The 21,094-nt window shown below is 54.4% G+C and overlaps 2 protein-coding genes across 6 annotated transcripts; one reads left to right on the top strand and one right to left on the bottom strand.

The window, feature by feature from the left end:
* Positions 1 to 76: 76 nt before the first annotated feature.
* On the top strand, positions 77 to 21,010 carry SUMF2 (sulfatase modifying factor 2). 5 transcript variants are annotated; one of them, XM_047779957.1, is made up of 9 exons: positions 77 to 213; positions 2,186 to 2,342; positions 3,982 to 4,096; positions 4,528 to 4,572; positions 5,137 to 5,287; positions 6,518 to 6,573; positions 9,429 to 9,513; positions 9,649 to 9,793; positions 11,237 to 11,869. In XM_047779957.1, exons 1-9 carry the CDS (start codon positions 147 to 149, stop codon positions 11,319 to 11,321), a joined length of 906 nt encoding a protein of 301 aa, XP_047635913.1. In that variant the 5' UTR covers positions 77 to 146; the 3' UTR covers positions 11,322 to 11,869. The 5 variants fall into 5 exon arrangements, with proteins under 5 accessions (XP_047635913.1, XP_047635909.1, XP_047635908.1 ...); XM_047779953.1 differs by lacking the exon at positions 11,237 to 11,869 and adding an exon at positions 20,819 to 21,010 and having other exon boundaries at positions 92 to 213; XM_047779952.1 differs by lacking the exon at positions 11,237 to 11,869 and adding an exon at positions 19,577 to 19,871 and having other exon boundaries at positions 92 to 213.
* Positions 11,943 to 20,859, bottom strand: PHKG1 (phosphorylase kinase catalytic subunit gamma 1). The gene is made up of 10 exons (XM_047779958.1): positions 20,802 to 20,859; positions 18,357 to 18,471; positions 17,658 to 17,836; positions 17,219 to 17,273; positions 14,482 to 14,547; positions 13,893 to 14,056; positions 13,421 to 13,511; positions 13,127 to 13,280; positions 12,911 to 13,036; positions 11,943 to 12,672 (listed from the first exon to the last, which is right to left on the bottom strand). The coding sequence occupies exons 2-10, from the start codon at positions 18,437 to 18,439 to the stop codon at positions 12,424 to 12,426; spliced, it is 1,167 nt and encodes a 388-aa protein (XP_047635914.1). The 5' UTR covers positions 18,440 to 18,471; positions 20,802 to 20,859; the 3' UTR covers positions 11,943 to 12,423.
* Positions 21,011 to 21,094: the final 84 nt, after the last annotated feature.

Raw genomic sequence — 21,094 nt, 5'->3', positions numbered from 1 at the left:
ACCGGACTATTTTCTAGACCTGGGCGCTCAAGGGAGTAGTGCGCCTGCGCGCGCAGGGTACGGCAGCCAGCGGGGCGCGTGCGCCGCAGGGCCCGCCCAGTTCCGCGTACTCTGCGCGTGGTGACTTCCGGGCTCGTGTCCTCGGCATGGGTCCTTTGCTGTCGCCGCTGCTGACCCTGCTGTCGCTTCTCTCCGGTCCTTGGCTCGAACTAGGTCAGTGTGCTGGCCTGCCCCACCGCCCTGGCGCCGTTTGGTTCGGGAAGCATTGGAAAAGGGGTGGGGCGCTTGGCCCTGGTGGGGAAAGTTCGTCGTGGCCCCTCTGTCTGCCTCCTGCACCGGTTTGCAGCGGCCGGAGGCGCATTCTGGGGCAGCCAATTTGGCGAGGTGTTTGACAACTCATATTGTTGTAGTACACTTATGTTTCATTTTTATTATTATGGAATCTTTTAAGCATAAAAAAGTAAAAACAAAACGAGCCTTTCCACCACCCCCGTTCCCACCTACCTGTTTCACACTTTAAGCGGTTGCCAATTTATGGCTTTAGTCTTGTTTCTTGTGGATGGTCCACACCCCCCCCCCCGCCCTTTCCCCGGGAAATTCATTTTGGAGTGAATCGAGGTGTTATATACAGTTTTATCTGAAAATACTCAGCTTGAATAGCCAAAAAGACAAGTCACAGGAAGAAAAAAAAGTATTGTTCATTTTCTCACCTAAAAAATTTAACAGTACTCCTTAATATCACTAAACATCCAGTTAGTGTTCAGATTCACGTATTGTTGTTTTTAAATTATAGTTTACATGTTAAGTTAGTGTCAAAATAAAGTTCATGTATTGCTGTTGTGTGTGGTTTCTTAATTCCTTTTTAATCTGAGAATTCCCTGCTTGCTCTAGTTTTTCCCCCTTAAAGAGGATGAAGTCATTAGTGTGAGTGTCAGAATGAGAAGAGGGTCAAAGATAGGTTCCCGGAGAACATGAAAAGATGTGGACTCTGCCTTTAGAGGACTTACAGTAAGTACTTGGACATCCTTAGAAACCTAGCAAAGTAGTACATCAAGCCAGAGAAGTGTGGCCTTTTGGGAGTGGCAGTGACCAGGAAGTAAAGAGACCTGGGTGTAGTCCTATCTTCTGTTAACTAATTCTTTAAGTCATTTTTTCCCTTTTGGGTGGTGGTTTCCACCTGTCAAATGAGGGGGTTGAATTAAAGATCCTTTTAGTTCTATGATTTTGGGAGGTATTCAAACAGCAAGTATGAAGGAGTTCATTTAGTTATTTGAGGATAATTATTGTGCACTTGTACTAGTTGTCAGGGTTACACTGACAAAATAGATATGATCCTTTTCTTTCTAGAGCGTATGATAGAACAGTGAAAATCAGTAGAATCAGTAAGAGTTCAACAAGTGAAAAGGAAGAGGCAGGGAAACAGCAGAAGTATGGGTAGAAAGTTGATAGATGTATTTCAGGGTTTAGTGTCTAGATTTTTTTTTTTTTTTGGCTGCCCACTTGACATCCGGCCAGGGATTGAACCCGAGCCACAGCAGTGACCAGAGCTGCTGCAATATAGTGTCTGGATTTATTTCACTGGAACAAAAGGTTGTTGTGTAGAAGAACAGAAAGGCAAGAAAAGGAAATACATGTTTATTGAAAACCTACCATGTGCTAAACATTACACATGTTATTTTAATATAGCTATACCTGTGAAATAGATGTTACCCCATCCCCATTTTATAAATGAAGAAGTTGAAATCCAGACTAAGTAATTTGCCCAAGGTCACCCAGTAAGTTAAGTGACAGAACGAGAATTTAAAGCCAATTTTTTCTTTTTGTCCTTTTAGGGCAACACCCGAGGCAAATGGAGTTTCCCAAGGTAGGGGTCAAATAGCCGTAGCTGCTGGCCTATGCCACAGCCACAGCAACACCAGATCTGAGCCTCGTCAGTGACCTACACCATAGCTCATGGCAACGCCAGATCCTTAACCCACTGAGGGAGGCCAGGGATCGAACCCGCATGCTCATGGTTCCTAGTCGGATTCATTTCCACTGTGCCACAACAGGAACTCCTAAAGCCAAATTTTTTAAGCATCCATTTTTTTTCATTATGCCATTATGAGTCTTACATAGGATCCAAATGTTGCCTCTTGTTTTATATATGTTCGTGTGTTACTGACAACTCTTTTTTTCTCTACAGGAAATGGGCAGACGACTGGCATGGTCCAGCTACCTGGAGGGAGATTCCAGATGGGAACAAATTCACCAGATGGCAGAGATGGTGAAGGACCTGTCCGGGAGGTGACAGTAAAACCCTTTGCCATTGACATATTTCCTGTCACCAACAAAGATTTCAGGTACATTAGGTGTTCTTCCAGAAGAAGTAAAAGCTATTCTAACCTTCATAGTGTTTAGAGGAAATTAGCTTGGTTCACTGTCACATATTATCTTTGCAATGGTACAGTGAGATAACTGTCATCTCCATTTTTCAGATGAAGATTTTTTTTTTTTTCCCATTTCTTGGGACGCTGCCATGGCATATGGAGGTTCCCAGGCCAGGGGTCTAATTGGAGCTGTAGCCGCTGGCCTACGCCAGAGCCACAGCAACATGGGATCTGAGCCGTGTCTGCAACCTACACCACAGCTCACAGCAACGCCAAATCCCTAACCCACTGAGCAAGGCCAGGGATTGATCCCGCAACTTCATGGTTCCTAGTTGGATTCGTTAACCACTGAGCCACCACGGGAACTCCCAGATGAAGAATCTGAAGCCCAAAGAGGTTAACCTCACTCTCTGGTAGTGGCAGGGCTGGGTCTGAACTCAGATCCCCTGATTTGTTTGTTTTTTGTTTTTTTTTTTTTTGGTTGCGCCCATGGCAGGTGGAAGTTCTTGGGCCAGGGATCAAACCCTAGCCACAGCAGTGATCATGCTGGACCCTTAACCACTAGGCCACCAGGAAACTCCAGGAAAGCGGAAAGCCCCTAATTAAAGCTATTTAAAAATCCTTTGTTAGGGAGTTCTCGTCATGCTTAGCGGAAAAGAATCTTACTAGCATCCATGAGACACAAGTTCGATACCTGGCCTCACTCAGTGGGGGTTAAGTATCTGGCATTGCTGTAAGGTGTGGTGGAGGTTGTAGACGTTCAGATCCTGCATTGCTGTGGCTGTGGTGTAGGCCAGCGGCTACAGCTCCAGTTTGACCCCTAGCCTAGGAACCCCCACATAACTTGGGTTTGGCCCTAAAAAGATTAAAAATTAAAAGAAAAAAAATCTTTTGTTAGGAGTTCCCATTGTGGCTCAATGGTAACAAACCTGACTAGTATCCATGAGGATGTGGGTTTGATCCCTGGCTCCGCTCAGTGGGTTAAGGATCTGACGTCGCTGTGCTGTGGTGTAGGTTGCAGATGTGGCTTTGATCCTGTGTTGCTATGGCTGTGATGTAGGCTGGCAGCTGCAGCTTCAGTTCGACCCCTAACCTGGGAACTTCCATATGCCGCAGATGCGGCCCTAAAAAGCAAAAACAAAAACAGGAGTTCCCGTTGTGGCGCAGTGGTTAACGACTCCGACTAGGAACCATGAGGTTGCGGGTTCCGTCCCTGCCCTTGCTCAGTGGGTTAAGGATCCGGCGTTGCCGTGAGCTGTGGTGTAGGTTGCAGACGCGGCTCGGATCCCACATTGCTGTGGCTCTGGTGTAGGCCGGAGACTACAGCTCCGATTCGACCCCTAGCCTGGGAACCTCCATATGCCGCAGGAGCGGCCCAAGAAGTAGCAAAAAGACAAAAAAAAAACCAAAAAACAAAAAAACCCTTAAATCCTACTGTTTGTGCATTGCACACACACACACCAGTATTTTGAAAGAAAATCTGGTTCTCCTTGTAGCTCATGAAAACTCGGTGATGAGTGACTGAGGCTGTGTGAGGTTTTCTGGAGCAGGAGAGGGGGAGGCTGGAGTGCAGAACCCTATTAGCTGAACCACATGAAATATCTCTCTTCAGGGACTTTGTCAGGGAGAAGAAGTACCGGACAGAGGCTGAGGCGTTTGGGTGGAGTTTTGTCTTTGAGGACCTTGTGCCCGATGAGCTTAGAAGCAAAGCAACCCATCAAATGCAGGTGAGCGAACCTGGCTTTGCAGCCGAGGGGACGGGAGTGGGACCTGGACAGAGAATCCTATGGGACTTGGGACCCCCCCCAGGCCACAGTAGAGAATCAAACCTGAGAGCAGGGAGGAAGCAAGAGAGACCCACCCTGGAAGATGAACACACACACCCAGGAAGTTAACCCTGTGCTGGTTTCGACATAGACTGTAAAGATCCGGAATCACGGGGGGTTCAAGATACCCCTGAACCAACAAGAGGAACCACCTCTTGGCAGGCCTCACTCTAGTAAGGATGGGGAGATGTCACACTTGAAGCTTCTGGGCACAGTCTCACTCCGAGCACCCGGGTCTCGGCTGAAGTCTCTGCTCTGCCTCCTGGGGTCAGTCAGGAGGGAGCCCTTGCTGGGCCAGAGCATCTGGTAGCCCTGCTCCTTCTTTTTTGCAGTCTCTTCTCTGGTGGCTGCCAGTGGAAAGGGCATTCTGGAGGCAGGTGAGTGTTGGTTCCTCTACCTTGTTTTCCCTGTGGACTCTTATTCTGGAGGCCTGGCTTCCCTAGACCCCTTGTCCATCTGTACCTACTGAGTTTAAACAGAGAAAGTCCCCTCTGCCCTCATCCCCGTGCACATCCCGTTTCTCCCTTTCGTGTGGTGCTTATGCTTAGGCTTGCTTGCTTTTTTTTTTTTTTTTTGTCTTTTTGCTGTTTCTTGGGCCGCTCCCGCGGCATATGGAGGTTCCCAGGCTAGGGGTTGAATCGGAGCTGTGTCCGAGCCGCATCTGCAACCTACACCACAGCTCACGGCAACGTCGGATCGTTAACCCAGGGATCGAACCCACAACCTTATGGTTCCTAGTCGGATTCGTTAACCGCTGCACCACGACGGGAACTCCCTAGGCTTGCTTTCTGACTCTGGACCTCACCTCACTCATCAGACTCTCTCGTCCCACTTCCTTGCTCCATCTAGTGGTAAAAGCTCAACTCAGGCACCCTAAGCCTAGCCTTCCTCAGACTTCCATGAGCTCCCAGAAACTTGTCTCACTTCATCCTGGCTGTCAGCCTGCAGGTCCCGGCTCTGGCATCCGAGAGAGACTGGAGTTCCCAGTGGTACATGTGAGCTGGAATGATGCCCGTGCCTACTGTGCTTGGCGGGGGAAACGGCTGCCCACTGAGGAAGAGTGGGAGTTTGCTGCCCGTGGGGGCTTGAAGGGTATAGAGATGCCAAGGCGACCTCCCTTTATTCTTGCTTCCCATCTGCCTTGCACGGGGGGGCTTTACAGGGTGGGAAGGGCTCACACTCCTTAGAGCAGTGCTTCTCAGACTGCTTGGTGATGGGCTAGTTGTTCTTGCTATTTCTTTCTTTTCTTTTTTTAGGGGTGCACCCAAGGCATATGGAAGGTCCCAGGCTAGGGGTTGAATGGGAGCTGCAGCTTTGGGCCTACGCCACAGCCACACCAGACCCGAGCCGCCTCTGTGACCTACACCACCGCTCATGGCAACACTGGATCCTTAACTCACTGAGCAAGGCCAGGGATTGAACCTGCATCCTCGTGGATAACTAGTTGGGTTCGTTACCAGTAAGCCGCAATGGGAACTCCCTGTTGTTATTTCTAATCCATCCCAGAGCAATACTTCCATAAAATACCAACAAAGTTACTAACTGGAAAATGGAACAGAGAAACAGACATCTGTTTTTATTGTTGGAGATTCCACAGACATGTGGCATTTCACTACGTATGATGAGAACAACGTAGCACAGGGAAAAACAAGTTACCCACACTGTCCACCTTTTCCATTAGCTGTATAGGGATTAATATAACCAATTGCCATTTGCCGATGACTTTGTTATTTTGCGATTTACTTTTTTTGGCCACGCCCATGGCGTGTGGAAGTTCCCAGGCCAGGGGTGGAAGGATCAAACCCCCGCCACAGCAGCGACCCAAGCAGCTGCAGTGACAGCGCTAGATCCTTAACCCGCTGCACCGCAAGGGACCTCCCCCTGTTGCAGTCTTAACGAAACAGCGTGAAAGAGCACTTCCCCATAGTCAGCACTTCTGCACACTCTGAATGAGCACCAGCAGTAGCAGTCGAGTTATTGATGTGATGGATATGAGGTTGCTCGTTCGTTTGTCCCAGCGAAGTCCAGGGGACACGTTTCTTGGTGCTCACTCTCCGTGTCTCTGCTTATCTCAGCATGAGCTGCTAACACCTTCACAGAACACACCTAGGCGGGATTGTGCTGTCCTGGACCGAATCCGAAGGCCCTGAAGGCAGTACAGTGAGTGGGAGGGAGGGCGCGGGAAGTGCAGTGCAGTGATCTTCCTCTTCTTTTCTCATCGCCGCCTGACTTCGTTTTCGGTTCCTTCGCTCACTCTGGCTTTCGCTTCTCCCCCAACCCCTCACCTCTCCCTCCTCCGCTGCCTCCTGGCTCTCCCGGCAGGTCAGGTGTACCCCTGGGGAAACCAGTTCCAGCCAAACCGCACCAACCTGTGGCAGGTAAGACACACCTTCCTCGCTTCTCTCCTCCCTGAGTATTGAGACCTGCCCGCAGGCTGGGCCGTGGCACTCAGAGGGCTGCGTGGTCCAAGGAGACTGAGAACTGGTAAAGGGATAAAGCAAACGACAAAGCAGTGGTGCCATTTCGTGAAGTCGTGCAGCGTGTGCTCGGGTATGCGTCACGGCCCGGGCCAGTGGGGAGTGACTTCCCAGTGAACATGCCACTTGAGCTCATTGGACTGGACTTTGCCAGGGGAGAAGTGGAGGAAGCAGTGTGAGTGTTAGCACTGGATTAGGAAAGGGTGCTGTGGAGTTCCCGTCATGGCTCAGCAGGAACAAATCTGACTAGCATCCGCAAGGACGTGGGTTCGATCCCTGGCCTCACTCAGTGGATTAAGGATCCAGCATTGCCCTGAGCTGTGGTATAGGCAGCAGACGTGGCTCAGATTCCGTGTTGCTGTGGCTGTGGTATAGGCTGGCAGCTGTAGCTCCGATTCGATCCCTAGCCCGGGAACCTCCATATGCTGCAGGTGCAGCCCTAAGAAGATGAAAAAAAGGAAAGGGTGCTGTGTGTTCAGACAGACACATGGCAGACCCAGGGAGACCAGTGCACAGGGAAACGAGAGGCAAGTCGGAGGCAGATTTTGAAGGATCAGGGGTGCCAAGATATAGTTTGATATTGTACCCTCCAGGCTGTGAGGAGCCAAGAGGTTTTGCAACAGCAGTGACAGCATCGTTTTGATTTGGGGGGGATGCTAATTGTTGCAAATGTGTGTGGGGCCAGAGGAAGTCAAGCTGCCGTGGTGGCAGGAGGTCTCTGACTTCGAGGCTGCGGCAGTGGCCGAGGGGCTTGTGAACACTTAAATGAAGTGGACGTGGAATGGAGAGGAAGCCAAGTGGGAGAGGCCTGCCTGAGAAGGGAGGCAGGGTTTGGTACCTGGCCAAACGTGGAGGGTTCAAGCATGAATCGGAGCTTGAGCAACAGGGTCATGGCGCAACCATTATCCGAAACAGGTAATGTGCATGTTTCGGGTCAGAGGGACAGAACCTGGTCAGTTTAGGATCAGCCTAGCCTACAATGCCTTCAGGTCACTTGTATCCCAGTCAGAGGTTGAAGGTATGAGTCTGGGGTTTGGAATGGAGGTCTGGATCAGAACAGGTTGGTTTAGGAGTCAACAGCACCCACCTCAGGCAAGAATGATAGCGCCCCCTCCCCGGGGGACCCTGCAGTGTGAGGGAGCACAGCATTTCAGGGCAAAGCCTTGACGAGAGCCTGAAGGGCAGACAGACCTTTCAGATGATCTTGGAATCAGAGCTTTGCACATAGTCAGATCTGACTTATTCACCGTGGGATCTTTGAGAACGTGACTGCTGTGAGCCTCAGTTGCTAGCATCTTTATGTATTTATTTTCTTTTCAGGGCCACACCCGCGGCATATGGAAGTTCCTGGGCTAGGGGTCAAATCAGAGCAGCAGCAAGCAGCCAGCCTATGCCACGGCCCCAGCCACACCAGATCCCTGGCCATATCTGCTACCTACGCTGTAGCTTGTGGCAACGCCAGATCCGTAACCCACTGAGCGAGGCCAGGGATCGAGCACACATCCTCACAGACACTGTGTCAGGTTCCTAACCCAGTGAGCCACAATGGGAACTCCAGTTGCTGGTTTTAAATGGAGAAAATATTTGCCTCACAACCCTGTGAGGATTAAAGCATGTAGACGTAGCAGCACTAGCGCTAGGTGGGTGTGGAGTATCGTAGCCCCTTCATCTTCCCTCTCATAAGAGCAGCTTTTATGGAGCAGTGGCAGCTGGCCTCCACTTGTAATGAGAAAGAGAATGAGGAGTTCCCATTGTGGCTCAGTGGTAATGAACCCAACTTGTATACGACCCCTGGGTTCGACTTCTGGGTCTTGTGTTGCCGTGAGCTGTGGTGTAGGTCGCAGATGTGGCTTGAATCTGGTGTTGCTGTGGCTGTGGTGTAGGCCAGTGGCTACAGCTCCAATTCGACCACTCGACCCCTTCATGTGCCTCAGGTGTGGCCCCAAAAGGACCAAAAAAAAAAAAAAGATGAGAAGCACAGTGAACAAACTGAGCAAATTGCATCAGCAGATACGGATTCCTTTTCCAGGATTTTGGCGGTAAAGGAGCAGGAAGTGAGGAAGGTAGGGTCAGGGTAGATGTGGGAGAAGTAAGCCTGTAGGTGGAGAAGGGAACTGATGGTACAGGGAGCACAGGACGGGCATCCGCGGTTCCTTCGGAGGCAGGGATGGGGCAAAGGAGTGGGGAGGCGGAGCCTTTCTTCTCAGGGCACGTGGGGTTCGAGGCAGAGGGCAGGAGTTGCCAACAGTGGAGAAAGTGGGAGCAGGAGGGGCTCATGGGGACACGGGAAACAACACTTCCTTTTTCTTGGGGGGGGGCTCTTTTTAGGGCCACACCTGCGGCATATGGAGGTTCCCAGGCTAGGGGTCCAATTGGAGCTGTAGCCACCGGCCTGCGCCACAGCAGTGCCAGATCCGAGCTGCGTCTGTGACCTACACCACAGCCACCAGCAACGCCAGATCCCCAATCTGCTAAGCGAGGCCAGGGATCGAACCCATGCCCTCAAGGATACTAGTCAGGTTCGTTAACCACTGAGCCACGATGGGAACTCCGGGAAACAACACTTCTGATCCAGCCAGGAGGTCATGGTGGGGGACAGAAGGCAGTGGGTTTGGGAGCTCGGGATGGGAAGCTCAGGTCACTGCCCTGAGCCCTTCCCCGGCCCCGAGGATACAGAGAGATAGTCCTGTGGGCAGGTCGGAGCACCGCCTTGGGATGGGATGGTGAATCTTTTCACCTAAATTTCTCCCTCTCAGGGAAAGTTCCCCAAGGGTGACAAGGCTGAGGATGGCTTCCACGGAGTCTCCCCGGTGAACGCTTTCCCCCCGCAGAACAACTACGGTAAGTTCGCTCATCCGGTTGCTGTCATGGTTCCCAGACTGGTTGCTGGGCTCCTTCTGCCTGACCCCGGGGGCCAGGAGTCGGGGTTGGTGCTCCCCAGCCTGGGGACGACCCGCTGCTCTGGGACCTATGCAGGGCTCTATGACTTCATGGGCAACGTGTGGGAGTGGACAGCGTCACCGTACCAGGCTGCCGACCAGGACATGCGTGTCCTCCGGGGGGCGTCTTGGATCGACACAGCCGACGGCTCTGCCAATCACCGGGCCCGCGTCACCACCAGGTGAGGGGCTTGGTGGCCGGGGGCTGAGGGTCTGGGTGCTGGTCTCCCAGAGCTAGTGTGGGCACTGCTGCCACCCCTCTCCCTCCTCTGGGGGTTGTGGGTACAGAAGAGGAAGCAAGCAATGCCTGCCGTGCCGAGCAGAGAGCCCAGGACAGCTCGTGCCTTTTCCTGCCAGCTCCCAGCACCAAGGGAGACGCTTGAGTCTAGCATCTTAATTAAATGGGTTGGTCTTCTTGTCTTCATAACTAGACGGGCCGAGAGAGGGGAGTGGAATGGCCACATCAGTAGGTCATGGCCAGGGGTCATGGAAATATTGACTCTTTGAGCGAGTGGGCCCAGGAAAAGTCGTCTTTACAACCATTTTGTTTCACAATCAAGGAATGCTCAGCCCAGGGAGGTCCTGGAACCTGCTTATTTTGCACAGATGCTTGGGGGTGGCACCTGAATTATAGAGTTCCCAACTCCTGAGCCCCTTCCTGGGACTTTTCCTACTTTGTCTGCAGATTTATTTCAGTTAATGTCCCTGAAACTCCTACTCCTGGGCTTCTGTAGGACTGTAGTCAGGCCACTGTTTCTGTGGCCTCAGGATATCAGGTTTTTTAGGTGTTTCTTCGAAGCCCCTGGATTTTCCTCCCCTTTCCCCGTAGGACTATGTAGTTGAGAAGGCACGAACCTACGGCCCAGGAAACTGGACTTAGCACTGACTCTCTGGTGCCCATGAAGCAATGATTGGCCTTGGGCAAGACATCTAAATCTCTCTGGTGTCTGATTCCGGGTCTGTGAAATGGTGAACAGATCCTGCCTTCCAGAGCAGTGAGGGAAAGAGCAAATGAAGGACTGTATGTGTGAGTTCTTTGACAAGTGTAGAGTCCTGCAGTTCCCGTTGTGGCTCAGTGGTAATGAACCTGACTAGTGCGCATGAGGATGCGGGTTTGATCCTTGCTCAGTGAGTGGGTCAGGGATCTGGCATTGCAGTGAGCTGTGGTATAGGTCACAGATGCGGCTCGGATTCCACCCCTAGCCTGGGAACCTCCATACGCCGCGGGTGCAGCCCTAAAAAGACAGAAGAAGAGAAAAAAAGTGTAGAGTACTGGTTGGTGCTGTGATGTTCTCATTTCTTGTCAACAGGCTTTTTTGAGCTGAGTTATTCTGAGCCACCGCAGTCGAGGCCGTTAGTCATTGCCTTTCCTGCCTTCCAGGAATTTCTCAGGACCACCCTCACTTCCTCCACCTGCCCCAGGGTCCCTTCTTGCCTCTTTCCGCAGAAAGAGCATGCACTCTGACCCACCCTCACACCAGATTTTTCTCCGGACTGTGCCCTCCCTAGTCTCGAGGCCGCCCCAGGCCACAGCAGGCCCAGGGAGCTCAAGCATAGAGTTGGGTAAGGCCCCAGGCCCCTTTCTCAACAAATGTCCATTCTCTCTTCCTTTTCTCTGGCGCCAGGATGGGCAACACTCCAGATTCAGCCTCAGACAACCTAGGCTTCCGCTGTGCTTCCAGCGCAGGCCGACCGCCTGGGGAGCTGTGAGCAGCCGTGCAGGGAAGAGTCCCCGTGGTCCCCAGGTCACTCCCTGGCCACATTCCAAACAGCCAGACTCCGAGCTCTTCAGCTTCAGCCTCAGGAACGACCTCCTTCCCCTCCCCTGTGCTCGGTGGCAGGCACCTGTCCCCAGGGCAGGAGAGGACCCTGACCTCTGAGGAGGGGCGCCACTGTCTCTCGGAGAAGGAGCCCCAGCTATTGATTGTGGCCAGGAGCCAGGTGTCTCTCTGAGAGGTCAAATATTGACCATAGAGGGGCCAAATACTCAAACAGTTGGGGCAGAGTGCTCTGAAAGGCAGTTTGCTAGAAAATTTTAAATCTGCTTCCTCCCCTTTTGACCTAAGGATCTGACATTGGTTTCTCAAGGCAGAATTTCTCCAGGTCTCCTTGTTTTCCCAGCCAACTGCTGTTGAAGGAAAATGTTTCCTTCCTTTGCCCCATCTGTGGGGTTTCACGCTCCTCCGAGGGAACCTGATTTCCACTGTCTGTGACACGCAGTTCCGCGGGCTCTTTAAAGCACAGCGTGGGTTGTAAAACGGTCTGGGAAGATTGACTTGGCGACACCGTCCCATGGGAATCCCAGAGTAAATAACACTCCAGAAAGACAGCTAGCGGAAGCTTCCCTTTCTATTGTTACTGATGGGAGGGCTACCATATGCCTCTAAAAACATGTCCCCAGAGAAGAACCTGCTCCCGTGGTGTCCCTGGACGTCGTGAGGTCTGTAAAATCTCCTGTGCTTGTGTATCTCCGGCTGTGCTCTTTCCTCCTCACCCCAGCCCCCGAGGGAAGGGCATGCGAGTGGCAGTAACTCTAGGCCCCCATCTCCTGAGCAGGAGCGGAGATGCTGGTACGGCAGCGGGGTGGTGGGGAGACAGGAGGCTACCGGTTCAGGACCGCACCTGGTCCCTGCTCCGTGGGGCCTGGCGCCCGACTGCACCAACCACCACGTGATGCCTCTGAGAGGGGAGAGGGGCCCCGGTTCCAGGGGCCCTGGCCAGGGCCACACGCCCCCCTGCACACCCTTGATCCGTTTCTGTGGCTTCCCCTCCCTGCCCGAGCCCCGCCCCACCTGCCTGGCTGGCCAGCCCCTCAGTAGTCCTCCTCCTCAGCCAGCGAGAGGAGCACGGCCTTGGGTGTGTTCTCGAAGAGGGCTGCCCGGTTCTGCTGCTGCCCCTTCTTCACCCAGTGGCCATAGATTCGGAATGCGTAGGCATCGATGAGTCGCCGCAGAGGCCGGAGGGCGTAGGGGTCTCGGATGACGATCTCCCGGGTCACAGGCTTCACCCGGCGGTACTGGTAATAGATCCTCACGGAAGCCAGCACCGTCAGAGCGATCACCTGTGCGAGGCCGGGCCTGAGAACCTGTCTCTCTCCCCCTCCAGCACAGCTGGGGCCTCCGCATCCCACCAGCAAGCACAGGGATTGTTGTGGCCAGTTGGCTGGGGGTAGGGGGCGGTAGGGGCAGGTGCTCTGGAAGCCCCGTGGCTGTAGGGAGTTCCCAAGGGCACTGGGGGCTTGGGTTCGGGAGCCTGCATCACCCACCCCGGGGCCCTGGCTGGGAGGCGAGCTGCAGTACCTTGAACTTGCCCCGGGGGCTGAAGTGACGCACTTCCTCCACCACGTACTGCTGGAAAAAGGGGTGCGCTAAGGCCTCTTCTGCCGAACAGCGGCTCTGGGGGTTCACCACCAAGAAGCGGGAGACCTGAGCATGGGATGGGGAGCGGATAACATCAAGGCGGGGTCCCTTCCCGGCAGGTGCCTCCAATCCCGCGGCCCGGCACAGTCCCCTCACCAGGTCCTTCACGGTGTCCGAGTAATCATCCCATTCCGGTGAGCCGAACTGGTAGTGGCCGCTCATGATCATCCTCAGCATCAGCATCTGCTTGCGGTGCCAGAAGGGCGGGGAGCCGGCCAGCAGGGTGTACATGATGACCCCTGTGCTCCACCTGCCGCCAGGTGGGCGGGGAGGAAGGCAGGGGGGGTGGCTGTAGGTCCCACTGTTGTCCCCCCAACCCCGCAGCCAGGTGCTCCTGGCCAGGGGCGCATCCTTGTCCCTTCCGGTCACCTCCTTCCCCGACACACTCACATGTCCACCTCCTTCCCGTAGCCTGGGTGGTCATCGTTCATGGAGCACTCGATGATCTCGGGGGCCAGGTAACTGGGGGTCCCACAGACCTCTGCAGGAACAGTTTCCGTCAGGACAGGTCAGCAGAGGGGCACTTGGAAGAGGAAGGCCCAAGAAACAATGGAGATGGAGCCCAAATGGTGGCGGGGCTGGGACTTTCCAAACCAGCCAAGGGCAAGGCCAGGGCGCTGGCTCATGTGGCCACCTGCTTAGGGCCCGTCAGTAGCCTGGTCAGGTCTGGCTGTCCTGGCCTGGAACGCAGGCTGTGGAAACCTGGCTCAGCCCAGTCCTGGGAAGAGATGCTTGAAGAGACACCCAAGCCCGAAATGCTAGGATCTTTATTCTAGGGGGAAACCCCAGGCAGTCTCTGTTCCTAGGAGAGCTGGTGAGAAAGCCTGGGCCCCTGGCATGGGCCAAGGCCACGTTACCAGACCTCGCAGCTTCTCTCCTGGCTTCAGCTGGCAGGAAAAGCCAAAGTCCGTGAGCTTGATGTTCATATTGTCGTCCAAGAGGATGTTCTCAGGCTTCAGATCTCGATGCACGATGTTGAGCTTGTGCAAGGCGCAGATCACCTCCAGCAGGGCTCTCATGATCTTCCTGGGGGGGTGGGGGCACAGTGACTCTCAACTCGTACCCCGCAGGGTCAGGTCACAGGCAAGGAGACCAAGGCCCATGTATCAGCTGGACTGCGAGGGAGGGAGGACTTAAGACAGGCCAGGACTGGAGTTCCCTGGTGGCTGAGCAGGTTAAGGATCCGGCATTGACACTGCTGTGGCTCAGGCCACTGCTCTGGCACGGGCTCGATCCCTGGCCTGGGAATTTCCACATGCCGTGGGGGGTGGCCAAAAAAATAAAGACAGGCTGGGACTATCTAAGCTAAATAACAGAGGGAGGGAGGCCATGAGAGCCAGCAGGGCCCACTCCCCACTCGGATGAGTGCATGCCATGCCTCCCACCAGACCTCGGCAACTGTAGCACTGCACTCAGGCTGGAAGTAGGGGAAGAGGCCAGGGGACCCTCACCTGGTTTCCTTCTCACTCAGGGTGACCTTCTCAGTGAGGTAATCAAAGAGCTCCCCTCTCTTCATCCTGTGGGGACAGATGGGTGATAGCTGGATGCGCCCCAAGACTGCCCCCTCCTTACCCCATTCCCAGAGAACTAATTCCCACCTCACCACCTACAGAGGCAAAGTGGGCCGCTCCCCACAAAGGGCCAAGGTCTGTGGGGAGGAGCCAGGAGAGTGAGTGGAGAGGCCATCTGGGAGGGTGGGAAGCAGAGCAAGGGACGCTGGAGGGGTGCGGTGGCACCAGTGTGGGAGTGACTGCATGGACTGGGAGCTCACAGGGCCAAAATCAGGGTTAGGAGGGGAACGAGCCACTGGCCCGAGGCCCCAGACCCAGAGGGGAAGGTCAAGAGTATCTTGATTTTTTTTCCCCAGAACAACTAGAAGCAGCAGCAGTTCAAGGAATGGAGGAGCAGTTTGCCTATTTTCGGATTTCTTAGGATCAAGAATTGCGGTTCCGTCTTCTCACTTCTTGGGATGATCTAGAAAGAGGTCTCTGCTAGGCTAATCTAGTTACACCCTGGAGGGTAATCTGGGGCAGCATTAAAAATAGCTTCCCCAAGCAACTTCTTCAAAGGTTAGGGACATTTGAGCTGCCCCCAAGGGCTCTACAAGAGTGCCACTGAGCAGAGCTGGGACAGGTGGGCAGGACTGGGGGGTCCTGGGAGAGTCTTCCTTGGTTACATAGGAAAGGTGCATCCTGCCCCCTCCTGCCCGCTCCTCCGGGAAAGCAGGGCCTAAGGGATTTTAGCCAGTGTCAGAGGCAGGAAAATACTTGAGCTTGGCTGGTGGGGCAGGGAGGGGGGCTTCTGTTTGAGAAACAACCCAGAAACCACAGAAGTGAGCCTTGTTTCAGATGCCATTGGTGCTGTGTTCCTAAAAGGCAATGTGTGCCTCCAGTTTTTATCACTTTAACTCCTTTTTTTTGGTCTTTTTAGGGCTGCACCCGTGGCATATGGAGGTTCCCAGGCCAGGGGTCCAGTTGGAGCTACAGCTACCAGCCTGCGCCACAGCCCCAGCAACACGGGATCTGAGCCACGTCTGTGACCTACACCACAGCTCAGGGCAACGCTGGATCCTTAACCCACTGAGTGAGGCCAGGGGTCGAACCTACATCCTCATGGATCCTAGTTGGGTTCCCTAATCGCTGAGCCACAATGGGAACTCCCATAACTCCATTTTTTTTTCTGGCCGCACTTGCCACTGGAAGTTCCCAGGCTAGGGGTCGAATTGGAGCTACAGCTGCCAGCCACAGCCACAGCCATGTGAGATCCAAGCTGCATCTGTGACCTACACCACAGCTCACTGCAAAGCCAGGTCCTTAACCCACTGAGCAGGGCCAGGGGTTGAACCTGCATCCTCATGGATACTGGTCGGGTTCTTAACCTGCTGAGCCACAATGGGAACTCCACTTTAACTCCATTTTAAAACACTAGGAGAACTCACTAATAGCAGCAGCAGCAAAAAGATTTACCAGTAAACACGGGGACCCTGCAAGGCTGATCCACAGGCTCCTGCCTTCCTAGAGCTGGCAGTTTAACTGTACAGCCACGCCACGTGAAACTGTGTCTCCAAGAAAAAAAATAACACTGGACATGTTCAGTATGACTACAAAATATATTCCAACAATACAAAATCTCCTTGAATAATTTTCTCAAGTAAATCTAGTCCCGAAATTAGCGGTGATGTATGAAGAAATCCAGACAGCTCTATGACCATGAGTCCCGCAACAGAGATGTATGTTTTTTAGTGAACTGGCAGTGGAGCGGGCACCGGGCACTTGGAGAGCTCCCTTCCTTGGGAACATTTTCCAAAACAAAAAAGAGTTCCTGTCATGGCGCAGTGGTTAACAAATCTGACTAGGAACTGTGAGGTTGCGGGTTCAATCCCTGACCTTGCTCAGTGGGTCGAGGATCCGGCGTTGCCGTGAGCTGTGGTGTACGTTGCAGACGTGGCTTGGATCCCGTGTTGTTGTGGCTCCGATTGGACCCCTGGCCTGGGAATCTCCATATGCTGCAAGAGCGGCCCTAGAAAGGGCAAAAAGACAAAAAAAAAAAAAAGTAATAAGTTGAGTTCCCACTGGGGCGCAACGGGATCAGCGGGGGCTTGGGAGGGCCGGGACTCAGGTTCCATCCCTGGCCCGTCACTGCCGGTTGCCACACCTGCTGCTTCGGGTCCCTCCCTCCACGCAGGTGTCTGCTCAGGTCACCTCCTGGAGACCATCCCCTGCCCACACCCAAGGGACCCCCTCTCCCTCCCGCCCCTGCTCATGTGTATGTTCTTGTGTATGTGTATAACCGCGTGTGGGGGTCTTGTGATGTGGTTGCTTTTCTGTTCACTCCCTGTGAAAAAGCACGTGAAGTGGGATTGTAATCCTCAGAGTCTAGAATATGTACTATGACCGCCACTGTCATCATCATGGTAGTTAATAATTGCTGGCATTGACATTGGGCCGGTCACTGGGCAGGTGGGACTCCTGTGACACCCATGGGAAAGCTAATTCTGAAAGAAATCATCCAGCCCATAAGGGATGGACCCAGGATTCAAAACCTGTCAGCCTGGCTCCAGGGGGTCATCTGCCTAAAGCATCTGAGACCTTACTGGGGGTCCACGGTGTAGGGGGCTGGCTGCTGGTCTGCAGGAAGCCCTGGGTGGGGGACCACAATAGAAGTTTCTCTGATAGGCCGGGTACTTACAGATCAAACACCAGGAAGAAGAAAGTGTTGGTCTCATAAGTGTCCTTGAGCTGTACTGAAATGGAAATGGCTAGCTCGTCTCAGGCAGCAGAGGAGCCCCGGCGGGGGCTGACTCAGAAACTGGAGGGGCTCTCGGGATGCTGTGCGGAGGAGGCCCACCCGGGGAGTGGGGCACCCGGGGACTTCACACTCCCACTCCCCCACCCGCGCCGAGCCCCCGCCCTGCCTGGCACCCCCGCTGCCTGGCTGGCTGGGAGAGGAGGCTTAGACAGAACTGAATCCCCAGGAGCAGTGAGCATGCTGATGGGAGCCTCAAGCCTCAGGGCATAGGGCTGGCAGGGCTTCGACGGGGTGCGGGAGACACTCCGGATGGTTCTGGCTCCCTGCGTGGGGTGGGGGGCGGGAGAAAAGCACCCCTCCCCCTGGGGCCAGCACTCACTGATGTTGGGGTGGCCTGAGACCTTGCGCAGGATGTCCACCTCCTTCAGCGTGGCCTCTCGCAGCTCCCGCACCTCCTCGGAGCTGAAGCTGCCCCCGCCCGTGACGTCGATGATCTTCACCGCGTACTCCTGGCACGTGGGCTTGTGGATGCAGCGCCGGACCACACTGCTCACTCCCCTGGGGGTGCGGAGGACAGAGAGTCCTGGGGGCCCCTCACCAGGGGGAGGCTCAAGTCCCAGGCCACGGCGAAGGTGTCCTGCCTTGTCCCCCAACTTCCTGTGAGCTTTGGGGGATGATGGAGGAGGCACAGAGAGGGCGATTTGCCTGGAGCCAAAGAGGAGGAAGCCTGCTCTCCAGCCTCCTGGCTCCTGGTTCATTGCCCTTTCTCAAGACAGAGGAAGAAGCCCCAACCTCTTAGGGCCCTAATCTTCCCTCTGATGCTGACCCTGGCCCAAAGCTGAGTTTCGATATATTGTCTGTGGCACTGGGGCCACCTTTTGCTGGGAGAGGTCTCTGATCTGGGTGCTCTTATACCCGCCGCCTCCATCCTGGTTCAGGAGAGCAGGACCCCAATCTAAGGGTTTCCCCAAGTGAACAGTGCTTTGGGGGTGGCAATGGGGTCTATGCTCAAGGTCAAGCAGAGATGGCTGCAGCCCGCAGAGCTGGCCGGAGCCTAGGATGGCACCTCATGCCTTACCTGCCCAGGATCTCCTTGGGCTCATAGTTCTCATAGAAGCCCTGTGCTGAGTGGGATTCCGGCAGTGCCGCGTCCTTGGTCATGTCCAGCTCCTTAGGGTTGATTCCGAAAGGCTCTAAGAAGGGAAAAGAAGGAACTGTCAGCATCCCTCAACTAGGGGATGTGCTGTTTGTTTCTGTTTTGTTTTGTCTTTTTGTCTTTTTTAGGGCCACACCCATGGCATATGGAGGTTCTCAGGCTAGAGGTTGAATCGGACCTATAGCTTCTGGCCTACGCCACAGCCACAGCAACCCCGGATCCGAGCCACGTCTGCGACCTACACCACAGTTCATGGCAACGCCGGATGCTTAACCCACTGAGCAAGGCTAGGGACCGAACCCGCGTCCTCATGGATGCTAGTTGGGTTTGTTAATCACGGAGCCGCAACGGGAACTCCAGGGGGTGTGCTCTTTGAGGGCTGCAACCATCTTGCCCTCGTCTTTGTATTTCCTGGCATAGGGCTGGCCTCTGGTAACTCTTCAAACTAAATGTTTGTGATTTGAAAAAAAACTTTGGAAAGAGCCCAGCTTGCTTCTCCCCACTGTGTGTAGAGGCCTATGACCCCAGGGAACCGTGTGGCTTCCTCTGTGTTCTCCTTGTAAGCTGTTGCTCCCCCCAGGAGATGTAAATAGTCAGCGAGGCCCAAGCCTGGGCCGGAGGCAGGAATCAGGCCATTGGGCCCCACACTTTGGGGCCAGCACACCCTTGATTTTAAGAAGAACCTCCGAGAAACTGTGAAGGACAAATTCAAGTACTCTTTCCTTTCTTCTCTGAGATGAGGCTGGGCTTGCTTGCCCTCTGCCTGATCTCTGCTCTTGTGGGAAAAGCGAGACACTTCATGGTTTCACCTTCAGATGTGCCGCTCCCATAGCCTCCCCTTATCTCCCCAGTTGTAATTGTCCTACCCAGAAAAAACCCTGCCTTTCGGGACAGACTCCCGGTGCTTCCCACTGCTGCCTCCGCACCCACTCGGCTCTTAACCGGATTTTCATGATCTCGCTCCATCCTTCCTCCCTCCCTTCTTCCTGCCTCCCTCCATCCATCCTTTCTTTCATACGCTGAGTAGTACTGTGCCAGGTGCTCTGAGGGACGCAGAGCTTGATGGGCAAGTCCTGGTCCCAGCCTCTGGTATCACTTGTCAGTGTACTGTCATCTCCTCCATCATCTGTGACCATCTCTAGGACGTCCCAGCCGTCCCTCCCCACTGTGCCCAGTGCAGCTGCTACAGGTGCTGCTCCGTGGATGCAACTCAATGGCTGGAGGTATCCCTGTGGTCCAGGTTCCTGCCAGCAGGATGTTCCTGTTCCCAGAATGCCTTGTGTCCTACCTAATGGTGGCCAGTGAGCCCCGAGAGGTCCTGCTGGGACAGTATGGAGCCAGGACACTCAGGCCGAGACCCAGAGGAGCTGAGCTGGCGTTGCTTCAGGAACGTGGAGGCCGTAGTGTACTGAACTCCTACCGCAGCCAGAGGATTTCAGGAATGGAGAAAATGATGTACTGACCGGAAGAGGGGCAGATAGAAAACAGGCACGAGCTGCCACTGGGCAAGGCCAAAGCTGCCTCTCATCTCACTTCCGCCACCCCTTCTGGGCCCAAGAAGGCCTGGCCTGTCAGAGGGGCCAATTTACTGACCAGCCAAGGAGCAGCCCTGGCTGCCTCGGGACAGGCTGGCTGTTCCAGGAAGTCTGGTGTCCCTACTGCCTGGTGCCTGGTTACCAGAGGAAGGATCAGAATAACAACAGGCTCCTCTGCCAGCAGCAGGCGCTTGAGCGGCCTCTGTTCCGCTCGTCAGCAACCCCAGCTGAGCACGGGCATGTCAGTTCCCCATTAAAAAAAAGCCCATTTTCTGGTAAGTCCATTTATGTTCCCAAGATGGGTGTCTGTCCCCCGTCTCTAACCTCCCAAAGCCAGGTGGGGAAAGTCTCTCCTTCCTTCCCCCGGCCCTCCATGTGCAGAGGGTGTATCTGACCCAGCCCAGGATGCCATCCAGTCTAGGGGCCTCTTTCCCTGGCACTGCCGGCTTCGCTGAGTTCCTGGGGTGGGCGGGGGAGCTTTATCCTGCCTCTTTCCCTTGCTCCAGCTCTAGCTTGGGGCCAACTTTGGGCCTCTGTCCACCACCCCCACCTGCACTCCCCAGGCCTTTCCCAAGACACCTCTGGAACAGGGTCCCCAAGTGGGGGTAGGCAGCCTAGTCCTTTTTGGAACATAACATCCCTCCCTGAGAACACAGTCCCAGGGATCTACTTTCCGCAGACAGATACCTGGGAGGGGACTTCAGGAGTCAGTGCTGCCACTCTCCTGGGCCCACCTGCCCTCAGAAGGGGGAGAAGAGGGGCTAACGGATTTTGGGGGGTGGTCTTCCCTCCCCACAACCTCTCCCTCTCCCCTCCTGATCCAGCTACTCACTGCTTATATCCTTGCAGGTTCTTGAGTCAACGTGACAGAAACCCCAAAGGTCCTGGAGCCCCTTGGGGAGAGGGGACGACAGAGGGCTGAAGCGTGTCCCGAGCAGACACTTGTGGCCAGAATAGGATGTCTTGCTGTTCTTCCCTCGGGCTTTGCTACTTGATGACGGAAGGCCGATGTGCCAAAAATAAATCACAACTGCTACCTGGGATGCGGGCCAAGGCTCAGCAGAACAGCGCCCTGGCCAGGGCCAGTCTCACCGGGGGGTGACCTCTGGTGGAGGGTGGAGGAAG

The sequence above is a fragment of the Phacochoerus africanus genome, chromosome 5, assembly GCF_016906955.1.
Source record: "Phacochoerus africanus isolate WHEZ1 chromosome 5, ROS_Pafr_v1, whole genome shotgun sequence".
NCBI classification, from domain to species: domain Eukaryota; kingdom Metazoa; phylum Chordata; class Mammalia; order Artiodactyla; family Suidae; genus Phacochoerus; species Phacochoerus africanus.
This window is presented reverse-complemented; position numbering and strand designations above follow the sequence as displayed.

Excerpts from the sequence above, each read along its gene's own strand:
- SUMF2 (XM_047779952.1), top strand. The coding sequence starts at position 147 with ATGGGTCCTTTGCTGTCGCCGCTGCTGACCCTGCTGTCGCTTCTCTCC. Across the intron at positions 2,343-3,981 it reads GTCACCAACAAAGATTTCAG|GGACTTTGTCAGGGAGAAGA; the intron begins GTACATTAGGTG and ends ATCTCTCTTCAG. Across the intron at positions 9,514-9,648 it reads CCCCCCGCAGAACAACTACG|GGCTCTATGACTTCATGGGC; the intron begins GTAAGTTCGCTC and ends GGACCTATGCAG.
- PHKG1 (XM_047779958.1), bottom strand. The coding sequence starts at position 18,439 with ATGACCAAGGACGCGGCACTGCCGGAATCCCACTCAGCACAGGGCTTC. Across the intron at positions 14,548-17,218 it reads TTCTTCCTGGTGTTTGATCT|GATGAAGAGAGGGGAGCTCT; the intron begins GTAAGTACCCGG and ends CTGTCCCCACAG. Across the intron at positions 13,512-13,892 it reads GCCAGGAGAGAAGCTGCGAG|AGGTCTGTGGGACCCCCAGT; the intron begins GTCTGGTAACGT and ends CTGTTCCTGCAG.